Source organism: Pteronotus mesoamericanus, unplaced genomic scaffold (assembly GCF_021234165.1).
Source record: "Pteronotus mesoamericanus isolate MK-2021 breed Mesoamerican mustached bat unplaced genomic scaffold, CSHL_Meso_final contig_221, whole genome shotgun sequence".
In the NCBI taxonomy this organism is placed as follows: Eukaryota; Metazoa; Chordata; class Mammalia; order Chiroptera; family Mormoopidae; genus Pteronotus; species Pteronotus mesoamericanus.
The window spans coordinates 17,070,838-17,090,235 of NW_026555092.1; the positions used below are offsets into that span (position 1 = coordinate 17,070,838).

At 37.1% G+C, this 19,398-nt stretch overlaps 2 protein-coding genes across 2 annotated transcripts in view; one reads left to right on the forward strand and one right to left on the reverse strand.

The window, feature by feature from the left end:
• Positions 1-1,061: 1,061 nt before the first annotated feature.
• On the reverse strand, positions 1,062-1,517 carry LOC129069084 (small nuclear ribonucleoprotein G-like). The gene has a single exon (XM_054571594.1). It carries the CDS (start codon positions 1,442-1,444, stop codon positions 1,256-1,258), a length of 189 nt encoding a protein of 62 aa, XP_054427569.1. The 5' UTR covers positions 1,445-1,517; the 3' UTR covers positions 1,062-1,255.
• A 4,422-nt stretch (positions 1,518-5,939) lies between these two features.
• The window catches only part of CCDC30 (coiled-coil domain containing 30), an 86,765-nt gene continuing 73,306 nt past the window's right edge, over positions 5,940-19,398 (forward strand). Inside the window, 2 exon segments of the mRNA XM_054572073.1 lie at positions 5,940-6,105; positions 17,588-17,741. Coding sequence (XP_054428048.1) covers positions 5,944-6,105; positions 17,588-17,741 — 316 coding nt within the window. The 5' untranslated portion in view covers positions 5,940-5,943.

The following is a 19,398-nucleotide window of genomic DNA, read 5'->3' on the forward strand; positions in this document are numbered from 1 at the left end:
TGTAGTTATTATCATTAGAAATAGGTATTATTCTTCGTGCCATTTTAAAGAGGAGGAAACTGAAGCTTACCAGGAAGCTATAAAGCTAGACTGCAATCCTGTTTTCCTTCTATAACATTCAGCTTTTTTAAAAAATCATCCTCACCTGGGACATGCTTATTGACTTGTAGAGAGGGGAAGGGAAGGACAGAGAGAGAAACACCAATCAGTTGCCTCTCAGACATGCCCTGACCAGGGACTGAACCCCAACCTAGGTATGTGCCCTGACTGGAATCGAATCCATAACTTTTTGGTTTATGGGCCGACCCTCCAACCAACTGAGCTACAACAGCCAGAGCTAACACTCAGCTTTTTATTCATATTCTGAGGAGTTGTCCGATAGGATTCAAAACAATTCAGCAAAATACAATTCGGTTATTTCGGTAGTCCACTTCTAAGCATTCTGGCCTACGTGATTGTGCAGTTTAGCTCTTCCTCGTATTCCTTGCATGACAAGACAAATGTCTTAGCCTGTCTCAGCCTGCTTCCTCGCCTATAAAGGGGAGGATTATAGTCCCATAGAGTTGTGGTGAAAATCAAGTACAGGGTGGGGCAGAAGTAGGTTTACAATTGTTGGTATGAAAAATAATACAATCATAAATAATACAAGAATAAAAACTCTTTCATGGACTCACAACTGTAAACCTACTTTTGCCCCACCTGGCATTTGATGTCTTTAGCACATTAGTTCCTGGAGCATACACCATATTTTGCTGTGTACCATGTGCACTTTTTTGCCCCAATTTTTGAGGGAAAAATAAGGATGCGCATTATACATGGGTAGTACTAATTCCGTATTTTTTATAAATGTTTTTAATTATTTTATTTATGCTTAATGTGTTAAAAATGTAACTCTAGAAAGCAACAACAATATCTGTATGCAAAATAATGCCCTGGAATATGATAATCTGTTTTGTTTCTAAATATAAGTAAATAAATAATTGAATTAAAATTTTTTTCCCTGAACACTTGGGCCAAAAATGTGGGCTCACATTATACATGGCAAAAATATGGTAGTTAGCTTTGTTTTTTTTTTTTGACCAATACCCAAGTTTATTTAACAAAAGTTCAATGTGAAAATGTACAAGACTCGATTTTCATATTGTAGTAAAACAGGAGGTGTGGAGAGGAGACGTAGAAGCACGCTGATTTCTCTGGTGAACACAGCCATTCTTTATACTTGTCCCAAGGCTTCTAACATGATGATACTCTTGCCTCATATTACCACCATTCCAATATTATTCTGTTGTCCACTTGTTGTCATCTCCACACATTCATCTATCACAAGGTTCATAAAGGGATCAAATCCCTGCAATATTCCTTGGACATGCCTGCCACCATTTAATTTCAATGATAAATTCTTGTCCATAAATTTTTTTAGTTCAGGAGGGTGAGCTTTGCTCATAGTGTCTGTTCAGCGAGCTCAAAGATACCTCCGAAAGAAATTCTTAGCCTCTTACGCTCCCACGGTAGGCCTAGAGTTTAACTTTCAATCTGTTATTAGCCATATAAAAGTACCTCATGTGAAGCTGCCATATTAACCAGAAACTATTTTTAAAGAATACCCAATAATTTATTTCAATAGACTCTCCTATTAACATTTCAGACATCGCAATCAGTTTAGAGTAGGAGTATAAACATAATTGTGTAGATTTTTCACTGTTCATGGGTATCATGACCATGTTTCCTAAACCATACATAAGAAGATTTGATTTGAAACCTGATATGTTAATGGTAAAAATATTAGAAATAGTGACTGTCTCATAAAATGTGTGGTTACATGCCATCATATCTATGGGAAGTGGTGTCTGATAACCTAGGATCACTGTTTAGAGAAAGAGACACACACTAAGAAGGGCTGAGTTTTCTGTTTATTTCCCAGATTGTAGACCATTGGTATGGTGATCTCTTAATGGCTCTTTAACTTAATAGACTTTTAATATGGGTTAAAATATGAACCATGGAGTAAGAGTAAACAAATGTATTATTTTCTTTTTAGGTGGGAAGTTATACAAACCATGTCTCTAATTTACCAGAGGGAAGAGAAGCACTTTCTCATGGTTATGAAAAGGAAAACAAACATCTTAGACATGAGTTTAAAGAGCTCCAACTCAAACAGGGTAATTTCTCTTTTTGTAAAAATCTAATTTTAATTATAAAAATTAATATGTGACAATTAGAAAGTTTGAGAAATGTATAAAAGTAGAAGGAAGGGGAAAAATACTACATGTTCTCCACATTACAAAAGTACATGTAATGTTTAAGATGTATTTTCTGCCTGCCTTTTTAAGGTATGTATTCTGAAATACTCTGAAATGTGAAAGAGCGCAGAATGGTTACTTCCTTCAACGTCTACTACAACACTTACCACAGGTGTCATAATCGCCTGTGCCAGCTTCCCTGGGGCAGAGATCAGGTCCTAGCCTCATTGTGGTTTCTGTGTTCCCCGCAGCGCCTGCCTTATAAACGCCTAGCATAGAAAGGACTCAGGAAATATTTAATAAGCACTTTAAAGCTGTAAGGGAAGATACAGATAGGATCCTTTATGTTATTTTTCTACGTTGTTTGGCTCCACAAATTAGTAGTATTGTATGTGATCAATGATTATATTTACCACACATTTCTTATTTCTTTGCTCAGTATTTTTCCTTGCATCTCAGATATTTCATTTGGGATCGTTTTCCTTTTTTTCACTTTAGAACTTTACTTTATGAGGGTTTGTTGATAGAAGTTTTTTCTTTATTGTGGCTCAGGTACAGGGGAGGGTGAGTTAATCATAGGACATGTTTCCATGGTCTTGTTTCTTTTTTTTTTTTTTAATTTTTCCCTTTCTTGTTTTTCCATTGGATATATTGAGTTTTCTCCTGCTGTTTAAAAGTTTGCATTCTATTTTTGTTCATATAGTGGATGCATTTTAAGAGTTTTCTTTAATTTCTTTTAGCATTATTTCTATTATTATTTCTTTTTTTTTTTTTTTTTTTGACTGTTCACAGCATAGGCTTTATTCAATAACCAGAGAATAGAGAAGTGGGAGTTTTAAACTCTCAAATCAATTTCTCCTCTTCTAGCATTTTTGGTTACTCTCAGCAGGAGGTTTGTTCAGGGCTCATTGCCAGAAGCAGAACATACTGTACATCTTTCTGCCAGTGTAAATTCGCTCACAAAGAATTGGTAAATAGGAGAAAGATGTCATTATAAGGTGGAAGTTTATATATAATTTTTCCTAGCATGTTAATTATTTGGGCTACCAGCAAGCCTTGAAGTTTCTCCCCACAATTTTTCCACTCATCCCACAATTTTTCGGACTCAGTTTGGCCATATGTTTTTGCCTTGGAAGTGCTCATTGCAAAGATATCCCTAATCTTTGAGTATTCTGACTTGATTTCCATAACTGCAGAATCAACTCCCTAAAGCATGCTTGATTGTGTTTTAAAAAACAATTTCATATTTACTATAGTATTCCTTTATTTTTTAGGAATTTGACCTATCTCTTTAAATCTACCAATATAATTATTGTAATTTTTAATGTCTTTTCTAGCACTCCGGTTACACAATGACAAAGGTTGTGAATGGTCTGTAGAATGTTTTTCAATAAGCTCTATTATTTTTAGTGAACAATTTTACAAATAAAAGTTGTTCTTACGAATACTTGTCAGTCACATCAGAAATGCTTATATAAAGGATTATCTTTTGAAGGCAGAGATAACATAATTTGATAATGGATTTAACATTGGGTGGGAGAAAAGCAGGAAATCACTGGTGGCCCAAAGCTTTTTGGTTTGAGCAGTTAGAATAGTGGAGCTCCTAACTATTCAGATGGGGAGAATATGGGCAGTCACATGTAGGGGAGACAGATTGCTTTTTGGACGTGTAAATTCTGAGATCTATATTAGACATCCAGATGGAAATGTCAAGTAGACAATTATGTACATATTTGCAATTCAGTGCAATTGAGATGTAAATTTGGAAGTTATCAGCACCTAGCTAATACTTAAAGCCTTGGGATTATAGGACCTAACCTAGGGAGAGAAAAGGAGGAAAGAAGATTCAGGGCTGGCTTATTCTAGTATTTAGAGGTTAGAAAGATGAGAAATCAGCAAAGGAGCCTGAGAAAGAGTGGCACTTGAAATAGGAGGAAAACCAGCAGAGTGTGGTGTCTCAGAAGAGAAATGACAAAAGTGTTTTAAGAAAAGGATGTGACCAACTGGGTCAAATACCATTTGTAGGCTAGGTGGAATGAGGACACACAGTGGACCATTAAATTTGGCCATGGAAGTCGTTAGTACTTTGATGAGAGCTGTTTCTGTCGAGTAGTGGATATGAAAGCCTGATTGGAGTGGTATGAGAGGAAGGGGGGACACGGGTATGATCAATTCTTTCTTGAAGTTGTTCTGTACAGAAGAATGAATAAATGGTACAGAAGCTGGAGGGGGCAGTAAGGTTGAAGGGAGATTTTTTAAATTTGTTTTTGTTGTTTTTAGTGGGACATGTAGCATGTCTCTAAGATGATTATAATGCTTAGCTGGAAAGAAAGCTTGATGAAACAATAGAGAGAGGAGTCAATTGGAAGAGTATTATCTTTGAGATAAGAGGGAATGGGATCCAGTGTACAAGGGAAGGGGCTAGATTTAGGAGCAAAGATATGTACATTAAGTCTCACAAGAGGGAAGAGTATGTGGGAGTTGGCAGATTTAGTAAAAGCAGTTTGTGAATGTTCTGAGTGCTTCTCTTTTCTCAGTGAAATAAGAGGCAGGGTATTCAGCAGAGAGTGAGGATGGGAAAAGAGGTATTGGAGATTTGAGGAGGAAAAGGAATGAAATAATGGTCTATGTCTGTAGAGAATTAGAGAGAGAGAGGACCAAGGAAATGCAAGAGCATTACTAGGCAGAAGTAGGAGTTTGCTTGAGATCAGAAGACATGAATTTAACGTAAAATCCGTCAGCACTGGCTGTGCAGTTTCATCCAGCCACATTCAGCTTCTGCAGTAAGACGCAAAAGAGGTGGAGAGTTGGATTTAAACATATTGGAGTTTTGCCAACCAAATATAACAGAAGGAAACAGGGGCAAGGGAGTTATGAATGTTTTCAGGGGAGTGATTATAATGATATACTATAGAATCTAAGCTGGGTAAGGAACTAAATGAGAATGGGAGTGGGGTAAGGAACATGGAAAAGTGCTTAAAGTCGATGGATTATAGTTTTTAGTATGGTTGAAAACTTGTTGAAATCGTGCTACTGGAAGTACATAGGAAGGAATAATTGGAGAATAGGGTGCTTGCAGTTGAGACTAGGAAGAGGCCCCAGTTATGGCTAATGAAAATGCCTAGGGAAATAGTATGGAGTAGGTGGCCAAGGTAGGGAAGAGGACTGGATCTTCAGAAGTTAGCCGGTGAAAGGACTGACAAGGCAGGGCACTAGAATATTGAAATCACCAAGAATTGTGGCAGGATTAGTTGAGTGACCTTGGGCAATGTATCTGGATTCTTGGTGTCTGAGTCTTCCTTTCATAAAAGCATAATTCCTACCTCATTGGGTTTTTTTAAGGATTAGCTAAGATAAATTTATCTCAGATACTTAGTATAATACCTTCCATATAGTAAGCATTCAATAAAACAAATTTTAAAGTTATACAAGAATAAATTTTAAACTGCAAGTAGCAAGAATGTCTACTCCTTTTGAGAACTTTTCCCACTACTTTTTATGTTATAATATTGAAAGTTTGCAAACACCCTGGAGAGATGGGGAGAAGTGTAGTAGTATTATTATAGTTTACTTTTAAAATTAATTTGTTATCTAATTGAGAACTAATTTAACATCTTATAGAGTAGTTATTTACCTGCACTTCTTTTAAGTTTGTTTCTGTTATTTCTCCCTAACAGAAGCGCAAATAAAGGACGTTGAAGAAATGTATCAAGAAGGCTCTGAAATAGCTCTGAGTAGCCCCAGTGAACAGATTACATACTTACGGGTGGAGAAAAGTAAACCCTTGAGTACACTGGAACTTGGGGACTCAAAGCCAGAGTCACAAAGATGTGTGAGCAGCAATCTACAAAAAGAATTTCCCCAGGTATTCTAAAATTAACTAGATAATTGAATAGGAGGCAGTCAGTTCTAAAATGCATTTGTTCATTTAATCATTCATTCATTAAAATATCAGAAAGCCAGTCCTAACAGTACTTAAAAATATAGGCTTTAGGTTGGGTGGTCTTCCTTTGTCCTTGAGGAAGTTAGTTAACTTTTGTGAGCCTTGATTTTCTCACCTATAAAACCTGGGATCAACTTAACTACTCTACAAGATGATCATGAAAATGAAATAACTTAATATATATAAAGCTGTAGAGTAGTACCTCACACATTAATTACCATTATTGTTATTATTTATTGAGAACTTGACATGTTCCTGCTAGTGAATGTAGAAACAAAGTGAAATTAAACATGTAGACATGATCTGGACTGCAAGGAACTTACAAGCCAATGAGGGAAAGGAATAAACCAGCCATTGTAGTTCAGCATGGAAAGTTCTATGAGAAAGGAAGGCACAGAAAGCTCAGAAAACTTGAATCTAGGAGAAGGATCGTGGCGGAGTAGGAGGCTCTTTCTTGCACCACCATCCAGAACCAAACTGGAACAAAACGAAGAGTGGAACAGCCACCTGAAATAAACAACCAAAGACTACCTGAAGAGGAGACTCTTAACCAAGCAGAAACCACCTCAGGACTGGTAGCAAGGGTGGGAATGCGAAAGGAGCTGGCACCACTCCCACCAGCAACAGGTCAACGTATGGCGCGGCTGGGGAGCTTCCCCCTGAGAGGAGTAAAGCCTGGACCAAGGCCAGGCTCCCAAGCACTGAACACCAGTGCCGGGATCAGCTGCCCACATAGCATCCCGCAGTGAAAGTGCCAAGGAGAGGCGGAACCCATTGGAGACAGAGATACTATTTTTTTCCCTAGGGGGTCAAAGCACAGGTTTCTCGTTCTTAGCCACTCCCTTGGGGTTGGACGGAGGGTGAGCAGTGTGGACTGGCATCACCTGAGTAGAGTCTGGAGTGGGAGACTTTGGGGAGAGACGTGGGGGAATGGCTTTGCCGGGGCATACCTCACTACTGCAGCAGCCATTTTTCTTAAGAAGAGCAAGCCCCTCCCAGGTGAAAAACAATTACCCCACCCTGTGGGAAACTGCTCAGCCCACCCTCTGGAATCCTGCTCACCCCACCCTGTGTCTTTTTTTTCTTACTTTCCCCTACCCTGTATCTTAACCCTTGCTGAGGAGACAGCAACAGAGGCAGACTCAGAGGTTGTCAGAGACTGGCTTTAGGGCAGAGTCATTTCATACACTTTTCCAGGAACCAAACTGGTGCTTTCCCCTCATGGGAGAGCCATAGAAACACCCTCCTGGTTTCTGGCAGACCCAAACACTGGGCTCTGGAAGCCCTACCCACTTTCCTACTAGGTGCTCCATCCTGTTAAGTTCAGGGAAATAATCTGGGACAGACTCAGATGTGTGGTGTCGGGACAGGGAAACACCCACTGTCTTCCCTGAAGTATGAAGGGCACCTCCCTCAGGAGATCCAAGGGTCCAATTCGCCTGACTCCACCAGAAGCCCTGTCAGACAGATCAGTGGCTAGACTAAGAATGACAGCGGGCAAGAGACGAGTGGAGACAGATCTTGTGGTATCTTTGGCTACTTCCTGACCCACCCCTGGGCCCTGTTGTGATAAAAAGCCAGGCTTGCAGTGAAGCTGACTCATTCCAGGCACAGCCAAGCCCAAGACAGCCACAAACTGCAGATTTCTTGTAGATTTGAACAGGCCGCTGAAGGCTACACGTGGACAGCATCTGACATTGGCTTATACCAGCTTCAGACAACATCAGAGCTGTATCCAAAGGGAGAACCCAGCATGCAAGCCCTAAACTCTACTGAGACGGATTCCACTTCATTCTTTTATTTATTTTTTGTTATTTTTTTCTTTTTCATAGCCTTTTTATTATTTTTTCTTTTTCTTCAATTTTTTAATATTTTTCTTTTATATGTCATTTTACTCTTCCCTTTTCTTACTCCATTTTTCCTTTTCTTATTTTTTATTCTTTCCCTTCCTTTTTTTTTTTTTTTAAAATATTCCCTCCTTCTCTTCCTTACCCTTATTGTTTCTCTTCCTTCTCTCTTCTCATAATCATTTTCTTTGGTCTTCTTGTATTTTTATTTTTATTTTACTATTCTATTTCTCCTTCTACTTTTATTATTCTTTGCTGTATTGTTGATTTTGTTGTTATTGCTAGAGACTTTTTTTTTTTTGCTTTTGGTTCTGCTTTTTGGTCTGTCAGCACCTGTACAACAGCACACAAGATGTGGTGGGAGTTGTGCCTTGCAGTCAGCCAGCTGGAGTTGGCACCAACAAATGGGCCAACAACAATCAAATGCCAAATATAATAGGAGAGCCCAGATAACCCACACAAGGGTCATTCCTAGAGAATCCACCTCAGGAGATCAAGGAGATGGCACCATTGAGTCCCATAGGACTTCTACCTCACAAGGTGACTCCATGAACCTAGGGAGTCAAAACAGATCTATCTAACACATAGAAACAAACAAAAAGTGCCAGATCAAATGGGGGAGACAAAGAAACAACCCACAAATGAAAGAAAAGGTGGAATCCCAAGAAAAAGAGCTAAATGAAATTGAGGCAAGCAATTTATCAGACAGAGTTCAAAGTAATGTTTATAAGAATGCTCAAGGAACTTGGTGGAAACTACAAGGAATTTAGTAGGAACTACATTAGCATGGAAAAGGACATAGAAACTATAAATAAGAACCAGTTGGAAATGAAGAATGCAATATCTGAAATAAAGAATGCACTGGAATGAATTAAAAGCAAGCTAGATAAGGCAGAAGATTGAATCAGTGGTTTGGAAGACAAGGTCGAAAAAACACCCAATCAGAGTAACAAAAAGAAAAAAGACTTAAAAAGAACAAGAAGGGCTTAAGGGGACTTTAGGACAACATGAGACAACAATTTCCACATCATAGGGATACCAGAAGGAGAAGAAAGTGAGCAAGGGATAGAAAACCTGTTTGAAAAAATAATGACAGAAAACTTCCCTAACCTGGTGAAGGAAAAAGTCACATGAGTTCAGGAAGCACAGTCCCAATCAAGATGAATCCAAGGAGACCCACACCAAGGCACATCATAATTAAAATGGCATAGTTTAAAGACAAAGAGAGAATCTTAAAGGCAGCAAGAGAAAATAGTTACCTACAAGGGAGTTCCAGCAAGACTGTCAGCTGATTTCTCAATAGAAAAGATTGAAGGCTTCCAGAGGAGGTGATGCTGAGTTGTATTTTGAAAGGTGAATAGGTGTTACCTAGATGAAAATGCAGGGAAAGGCATTTCTGGCAGGAAAATATTGGCATAAAGTATTCAAAGTAATGAAAAGCAAGGATCTGCAACCAAGACGACTCTATACAGCAAGGCTACCATTTAAAATTGAAAGCAAAATAAAGAGTTTCCCAGACACCCCCCCCTCCAAAAAAAAAAAAAGGGCTAAAGGAGTTCATTAACACCAGCCAGCATTGCAAGAGATGTTAAAGGGACTGCTTTACAAAGAAGAAATAGAGAGGAACATAGGTATCAAGGAATAAAATTGCAATGAATAAGTCCCTATAAATAAAAACCATAAATGTAAATGGATTAAGTGCTCCAATCAAAAGGCATAGGGTAGCTGAATGGATAAGAAAACATGGCCCATATATATATTGTCTACAAGAGACCCACCACAGAACAAGAAATTTACACAAACTGAAAGTGAAGGGATGGAAAAATACATTCCATGCAAATGGAGATGAAAAAAATATGGGATAGCAATTTATATATTGACAAAATAGACTTCCAAACAAAGGCTACAACAAGAGACAAAGAAGGTCACTACATAATACTAAAGGGATCAATCTAACAAGAAGATAAAACAAAGCCCAGGGTGAGTAGAAGGAAGGAAATGATCAAGGTCAGAGTGGAAATAAATGACATAGAGACTTAAAAAACAATTCAAAAGATCAATGAATTCAGGAGCTAGTTCATTGAAAAGAAAAAATTGATGAAGCTTTAACCAGACTTACCAAGAAAAAAAGAGGACCCAAATTCATAAAATCAGAAAAGAAAGAGAAGTAACAACAGATATACACAGAAATACAAAGGATTGTAAGGAAATACTATATGCCAAGAAATTGGACAAACTGGGCAAAATGGATACATTTCTAGAAACATATGTTCTTTCAAAACTGAATCAGGAAGAAGTAGAATTCTTGAATAGACTGATAACAAATAATGAAATTGAAGCAGTAATCAAAAAATTCCTGGCAAACAAAATTCCTGGTCCAGATGGCTTCACAGGTGAGTTTTACCAATCATTCAAAGAAGAACTAACACCTATCCTTCTCAAACTATTCCAGAAAATTCAAGAAGATGGAAGACCTTTAAGCTCTGTATAAGAGGCCGGTATTATCCTAATTCTAAAACCAAGAAAAGACACAGCATAGAAAGTAAACTACAGGCCAATATCCCAGATGAAGGTAGAAGCTAAAATCCTCAACAAAATATTAGCAAACTAAATCCAGCAGTACATCAAAAAGATCATACACCAGGATCAAGTGGGGTTTATCTTAGGGATGCAAGGTTGATAACAATATTTGTAAATCAATAAATGTGAAGCATTGCATAAACAAAATGAAAGATAAAAATCACATGATCATATTAATAGAGGCTGAAAAAGCATTTGATAAAATCTAGCACCCATTTATGATAAAAACTCTCAGCAAAATGGAAATAGAGGGATCATACCTCACACAATAAAGGCCATATGCAAAAAACCTACAACATCATACTCAATGGGCAAAAACTAAAAGCGTTTCTTTTAAGAGCAGGAACAAGACAGGGATGTCTGCTGTTACCACTCTTATTCAGCATAGTACTGGAAGTCCTAGCCACAGTGATCAGATAAGAGGAAGAAATAAAAGGCATCCAAATTGGAAAGGAGGAAGTAAAACTGTCATTATTCACAGACAGCGTGATATTGTACATAGAAAACACTATAGGCTCCACCAAAAAACTACTAGACCTAATAAATGAATTTGGCAAAGTTGCAGGATATAAAATTAATATTCAAAAATTGATGACATTTTAATACACCAATAATGAAATACTAGAAAAGAAAAACTAAGAAAACAACCCATTTACTATTGCAACACAACAACAACAAAAAGATACATAGGAATAAGTTTAACCAGGGAGGTAAAAGCTCCTTGGTTAACTCAGAAAACTATACTCAGAAAATTATAGACATGAGAAATAAACTGAGGAAGCTACAAATAAGTGGAAGTGTCATGGATTGGAAGAATTAACATCATTAAAATGTCATACTACCCAAAGCAATCTATAGAATCTATGCAATTCCTATTAAAATACCAATGGCATAATTTACACATATAAAACAAATGTCCAAAACTTTGTATGGAACCAAAAAGACCCCAAATAGCCTCAGCCATCTTGAAAAAGAACAAAGTTGGAGGAATCACAATACCTGATATCAAACTATACTATATGGCCAAGTAATCAAACAGTCTGGTACTGGCATAAGAACAGGCACATAAATCAATGGAACAAAATACAGAGCTGGAAATAAACTCATGGCTTTGTGGTCAATATTTGAAAAAGGAGATAAGAGCATGAGATGGAGAAAAGACAGTCGCTTCAATAAATGGTTGGGAGAACTGCAGTAGTACCTGCAAAAAAGTGACAGTAGGCCATCAACTTACACAAAACACCAGAATAAACTCAAAATGGATAAAAGACTTACATATGAGTCACAAGCCCATAAAAATCCTAGAGGAAAGCATAGGCAGTAAAATTTCAGATATCTCATGTAGCAGTATTTTTGCTGATATATCTGCTTGGGCAGGGAAACAAGATAAACAAGGAAAAAAATAAACAAACTGGACTGCATCAAATTAAAAAGATCCTGCACAGCTAAAGAAACCATCATCAAATTGAAAAGGGAACCCACTATATGGGAGAACATATTTGTCAATGATATATTGAACAAGGGTTTAATCTCCAAAATATATGAAGAACTCATATGACTCAACATCAGGAAGACAAACAATCCAATTAAAAATGGGCAAAGGACCTGAATAGACACTTCTCCAAGGAAGACATACATATGACCTATATACCTATGAAAAAATGTTTAGCATCACTAACCATCAGAGCGATGCAAATTAAAACCACAATGAGATATCACCTCACACACGCCAAAGTGGCTATTATTAATAAACCAACAAACAACAAGTGCTGGCGAGGTTGTGGAGAAAAGGGAACCCCAGTGCACTGTTGGTGAGAATGCAGACTGGTGCAGTCAGTGTGGAAAAAGGTGTGGAGTTTCCTCAAAAGTTAAAAATGGAACTGCATTTTGACCCAGTGATCCCACTGCTGGGTATATATCCTAAGAATCCTGAAACACAAATTCAAAAGAATATATTAACCCCTATTTCATAGCAATATTATTTATTATACGCTAGCTGAGATCTGGAAGCAGCCTAAGTGCCCATCAGTAGATGAATGGATAAAAAGGCTGGGGTGCATTTACACAATGGAATACTATGCAGCAGTAGAAAAAGAAGGAATTCTTTCCTTTTGTGACAGCATGGATGGAACTGGAGACTATTATGCTAAGTGAAGTAAGCTAGTCAATGAAAGACAAATACCAAATGATCTCAGTTATAAGTGGAATTTAGTGAACAAAACAAACTTAACAACCAAAATAGAATCAGAGGCATAGAAACATGGGACAGACTGACAACTGTCAGAGAGGAGGGGGAAGGTGGGGACTGTGAAAAAAGGTGAAGGGATTAGTCAAAGAACATATTTATGACTCATGGACATGGACAACGGTGTGGGGATTGACTGGGGATGGGGGATGGGCTGGGTGGAGGGAGACAAAGAGAAAATTGGCACAACTCTTAACAGCATAAACAATAAAATATTTGAAAAAAAAAGTATTTCACAAGAAAAAAGAAAGCTAGGAAAACTCAGAAGAGTGGCTGAGTTTGACAGAATAGTAAAAAGGCTTCCAGAGGAGGTGATACTGAGTGGTATTTTGAAAGGTGAATAGGTGTTACCTAGATGAAAATGCAGGGAAAGGCATTTCTGGCAGGGAAAGGCATTTCTGGCAGGAAAATATTGTACAGTTCATACTAGTTTCTCTGAGTGAATGCTGAGAAAAGTGGTTGGAGATCTCAGAAACCACATCATGTGAGACTCATATGCTAATGAGTTTGGACTCATTAACCAGAAATGGTACTGGAAGATACTAGAAGAATAAAAATATTTGAATATATGAATGACTGACTTGTTATAGATGGTCTGAAGAGTCACTAAATGATTTTAAGAGGTGAGTTACATGATCTGATTTGTGTTTTAGAAAAAAACTCTCTGGCCACAGTTGAGGGCTGGATTGGATAAGGGCCAGATTGGAAGCTGGGATTTCAGAGCAAGTTATATAATTATTAATTAAATAATGAGAACCAAAAACGAGGCCTAGAGTAGAACTATAGAAGGGAGGGTGAACTAAGGAGTTATTAAGGAGATTGAATCTATAAAACAAATTGGTTGTGAGGGTCAAGTCTTGGATGACTCTAAGGCTATCTACCCTGTCACTGTTAGATCATAGTTTTCCCACTAATGGACAGAAAGAACTAAAACAAATACTTGAAAGGTTTTTGTTATTATAAACTATATAATATGAAATATAGCTTGTAAAAATTTCCTTGCCTCCCTAGTTATATTTTGCATAGGCTAATGTTGAATTTACCTGTGCATAAAGTAGAGGAGAGAGTCATTCCAACCAAAATGGGGTCACATATGATGATTTGGAAGCCCAAGGAATATTACAAGCCCTGATCTATATACTAACTATATTTTACTTAACATTTATTTTTAATTCATTGGTTTTTATGACTTAATCCAAGCACATAGTAAAAATGATTCAAGCACTATAAAATTGAATGAAAAATGAATTTTCTTCTCTCCCAAATTCTTAGCTCCATATTCTTACGCTTCCACTGTCGACAATTTTTTATATATCCTTCTAGAAAATTTTTATCCATTTAAATACAAATTATATTCTATTATGCATATTGTTTTTACTTTCTGTGTTAGTGCAGATAGATTTGCCTTAGTCATTTTTTACAACATATATACTCTTGAATGGATGTATCAAAATTTATTTAATCACTTTATTGTTGGATAACAGAATGAAGAGATGACATTTAATGACAGAAATAATCAGAGTTTAAAATTTTTTATTGTGAAATATAATGTATATGCAGAATAATGACAAAACAAGTACAGCTTAACAATTCTAGAGCAAACAGCCACCTGACCAGAGGTCCTGTCAGGAACACAGCATTGCTAAGCTTCCTTTGTACACTTTTCTGATCACAACACTCTTTCTCCCCACTAAGGTATGCATTTCTAAACAATATATTCAGTAGTTTAGTTTTGCTTGTTTCTGGACATGATATACAAAGAATCAATTTTGGCAATTTTTTTATAAAACATGGGGTTTTTCCATGTTGTTTACTTTTAATTGAGGTGTAATTGACATACAACATTTTATTAGTTTCATGTGTACAGCATAATCATTTGATATCAGTATATATTGAAAAATGACCACCACAATAAGTCTAGTTAGTTTGTGTCACCATATGTAGTTACAGAGGTTTTTTTCTTTGTGATAAGAACTTTTAAGATCTACTCTTAGCAACTTACAGATATGTAATATAGAATATTAACTCTAGCTACCACGCTGTATATTACATTTGCATAACTTATTTAATTTTTATTGAACTTATTGGGGGTAACATTGGTTAATAAAATTATATAGTTTTCAGCTGTACCATTCTACAATACATCATCTATATATTGTACTGTGTGTTCACCACCCAAAGTCAAGTCTCTTTCCGTCACAATTTACCCCCACTTAACCTCTTATACCTCCTCCACCCCCCCTTTCCCTCTTGTAATCACTATACTGTTGTCTTTCTATGAGTTTTTTTTTTTTTTGCTAATCCCTTCATATTTTCCCCCTAACCCCTTTCCCCTCTGATAGCTGTTAGTCTATTTTCTGTATCTATGGGTCTGTTTTTATTTTGTGCCTTAGATGGCACATCTAAGTGAAATCATATGGTGTTTGTTTTGCTCTGACTGGCTTATTTCACTTAGCATAATATTCTCCAGGTCCATCCATGTTGTCATAAAAGTTAAGATTTAGCTATTCCATTTCTGGGAATTTATCTGAAGAAACCCAAAACACCAATTCAAAAGAATATAAGCACCTCTATGTTCATTGCAGCATTATTTACAATAGCCAAGATTTGGAAACAGCCAAAGTGCCCATCAGTAGATGAGTGGTCAGAAAACCCTGTGGTACATTTACACAATGGAATACTACGCAGCAGTAAGAAAGAAGAAAACTCTTACATTTTGCAACAGCATGGATGGACCTGGAGAATATTATGCTAAGTGACCTAAGCCAGACAGTGAAAGACAAATATCACATGTTCTCACTTATATGTGTAATCTAATGAACACAACAAACTAACAAATGAAATAGTCTAATCAGCAAAATAGTAACAGAGGCTTAGAAACATGAAGCAGACTGACAGCTGCCAGAAGGATGAAAGATGGTGAAGGGATTAACCAAAGAACATTTATGTACAACCCATGGACATGGAAAATAACATGGGGATTGATGTAGGGAGAGGAGAGGGTGGGATGGATGGTGGTGGGGAAACAGAGAAAAAGGGGAAACAACTGTAATAGAGTAAACAATAAAAATAAATTTTAAAAAACTGGGCAGCAGTCAAATTCTGAGGAAAATTCTGAGAGGTGAATATATATATATATATATATATATATATATATATATATTCCTTTATTTAATTGTACTACCTAATTGCAAGTTAGCTCTCCCTTGGAAATATTTTATTATATTAAAATGTATATATTGCTGCTATAAAAATTATCAAACTATGCATAAAAGTAGTTTAAACATCACAACAGTTTTAGAAGGAGAAAAATCAATTACCCTTTCACCACAGCTGATTTGTATTGAATGTATCAAAATTTACCCAATGTGTATTACATCCTTTGAAAAATCACGTTGGGACAGTACATCTTTCCAAATATGTTTGGAGTGCCTCTTTTGAGGAGTCCTTTAAAATGTAGAGCACATTATTTTATTTATTTTTCTTTTAAAATATTTTATTGATTTTGCTATTAGAGTTGTCCCAGTTTTTCCCCCATTACTCCCTTCCATCCAGTCTGCCCGCCTCTTCCATAGTAAAGCATAGCATTTTAAATATAATCAGTTTGAAGTAAGATAGTAAAAAGCTAGGAAAATTCCTAGGCAAGTGGAATGAGGAAACTCAGACAAGAAAATTAAACAAAGCCAAACAGTTTGAGCAACTTACAGCCAGCTGGTGAATCGCAAGATCTTATCTCCCCTAACCAAGGACACTTGAGAGTGAATGTTTTATACGTTTTCTCCTTAACCAAAGAATACAAAACTTAAATCTCCCTGGTCTGGGACATAGAGAATAGAGACCCAGTTAATGTCATTTGTGCCAGCTAAACCCAAGGATAGATGAAGTCAGGGGAACAAATAACAAAAACCCCATTAAAAGCCAGACAGACTCAAGATAAAAGTAAAACAGTATAGTGGACCAAAGAATATTCCCCCAAATCCTGCTATGAGCTCATTTTGACAGGTATATAAAAATACACCTGCGCAGCTGATGAATAATCTGTTGAAACCCTCCCCTAAGTTTCTCACCCGCAGAAAAAAGACAAAAAGCCCTCAGGACAAAGACTCAGGGTGGGCTCACTACAGAGCATCCCAGTGCCCCTTCCTGGGCATGAACCTTTTACGGGTTTCCTAACTCTAAGGGTCCCAGGGAGACTTGCCGCCAGGGGAGCAGGGGGCAGCAGCAGCAACTTGACTCAGGCTTTCCCACTGATCCTGTCTCCAGGGCCCCCGTTTTCTCTGACTTCATGATGAGATACAAGCAGCCCTGCTTTGGTCCAACCTGTCATTGACCTTTCCAGGAGTTAACAGCATCCCCACCTTAGCTTACTCCTTACCTGTAACTTTCCTAGGGAGCCAGAGCAGGGCACCGCCTAGGCTCCCTCGTGTTACTTCTTCTGCCCTAAACCTTTTCTTTGTTTACTGTTACCAGCGTTAATAAACGCACTATCAAAATCACCCGGACTTGTATTGTGAAATCTTTCCTACACAAAGTCAAGAACACACAAACTACAGGCATGTTTATAGGTCAAAAATAATAAAATATCCCCAATTTTATAAGGTTCCACTTATTGAAAAGATGCACAGAAATGAAATATTATATCACTTTATTGGTTTTTAAACATTTATGAAATAGTGCAATGTCATACATGTACACTTACTTTTTGTTTTATTACTAACCACTTTTATTTTAGTTCCATAATAAAAACATAGAAAAAGATAAAGCCTCACAAAACTGCATAGAGAGAGATGTGGAACAAATGGCAAAGAGGTTACGGATGGCCCATGAAGAAATCCGAAGGCTCGCTGATGAACTGCAAGGGAATGAGAAGGAACAGAGTAAATTAGGTAAGCTGTGGTTACAGAAGAACATTTCTGGCCATGTTTTTCTAAATTATATTTTGTGGATTATGCTATTCCAGTTGTCCCGATTTTCCCCCTTTGCCCCCTCCACCCAGCCCCCCACTCCCTCGGGCAATCCCCACACCATCGTTCATGTCCATGGGTCATCTGTGTAAGTTCTTTGGCCACTCCATTTCCTGTCCTGTACTTTACATCCCTATGGCTATTCTGTCACTACCAATTTGTACTTCTTAATCCCCTCGCCTCTTCACCCAACTCCCCCACACCCACCTCCCACCTGGCAACCATGGAAACGCTCACTGTACCCATGGTTCTATTTCTGTTCTTTTTTGCTTAGTTTGTTTTTTAGGTTCAATTGTTGAGAGATATGTATTTATTGCCATTTTATTTTTCATAGTTTTGATCTTTTTATTAAGTCTCTTTAATACTTCATACAATAATGGCTTGATGATGATGAACTTTTTTTTTTTGTCTGAGAAGATCTTAATCTCCCCTTCAATTCTAAATGATATCTTTGCTGGGTAGAACAAAGTCTGATAAAGAGCCTCATTTTCTTTAGTAATTAAATTTTTATTAAAGCGTAGGCAAGAGATTTTTTTCTATTTATTTATTTATTTATTTTAGAGAGAGGGAAGGTAGGGAGAAAGAAAGGGAGAGAAACACCAATGTGAGAGAGAGACATTGATTGGTTACCTCTTGTGAGCCCTGTCCAGGGACCAAACCCACAACCCAGGCATATGCCCTGACTAGGTCTTGGATCAGTGACCTTTCATTCTGCGGGACGATGCCCAGCCAACTGAGCCACACTGGTGAGGGCAAAGTGCACAACTCTTAAGTATATACCACTCAGCAAGAAATCCTCAGCACCCCAGAAGCCCCCTTTGTTCCTTCTCCCTATGTCTATACCCTCTCTGCTCCCCAAAAGTAACCACTACCTTGACTTTCAACGCTATTTCTTAGGTTTGACTATGGACACCACACGTTCTTTAGTTGTTTCTTTGTTCAATCTTATGTTTGTGAGATTCATTCATGTTGTTGACTGTAGCAGCATTCATTCACTTTTGCTGTTTATACAGTATTCCATTGAATAAACACACTATAACTTATTTATTCTTTATACTGTTGGACATTTATGATATTTCTAGTTGTGGTCCATTATGAGTAGTGCTGCTACGGATATTTTTGTACTTATCTACACATTTCTAACTGTGACATACCTAAGAGTAGAATTGTTAGGTCAACAGGTTATAAGGATGCTCTACTTTGGTAGATTACTGCTATACTGTCTTCCAAATAGTTGTATTAATTTGAGCTCTCTTCAGTTGTATGTGAGATTTTGCTTGTTCTACATTCCTTGTAAATCCCTGATATTGTCAGTCTTATTAACTACCTTTTCTGATGAGTGTGTAGTGGTATTTAATTGTGGCTTTTATTTGCATTTCCCTAATGGCTAATCAAGTTGAAAAATGTTTGTTGATGCTCATTTGGAGATACTACTTTGTGAAGTTCCTGCTCAAGTCGCATGTATTTTTTTCTATTGGCTTGTATGTTTGTTTTATTAATTTATAATAGTTCTTTATATTTTTATTCTTTAAAATATTGTATTTATTTGTTTTTTAGAGAGAAAAGAAGGGAGAGAGAA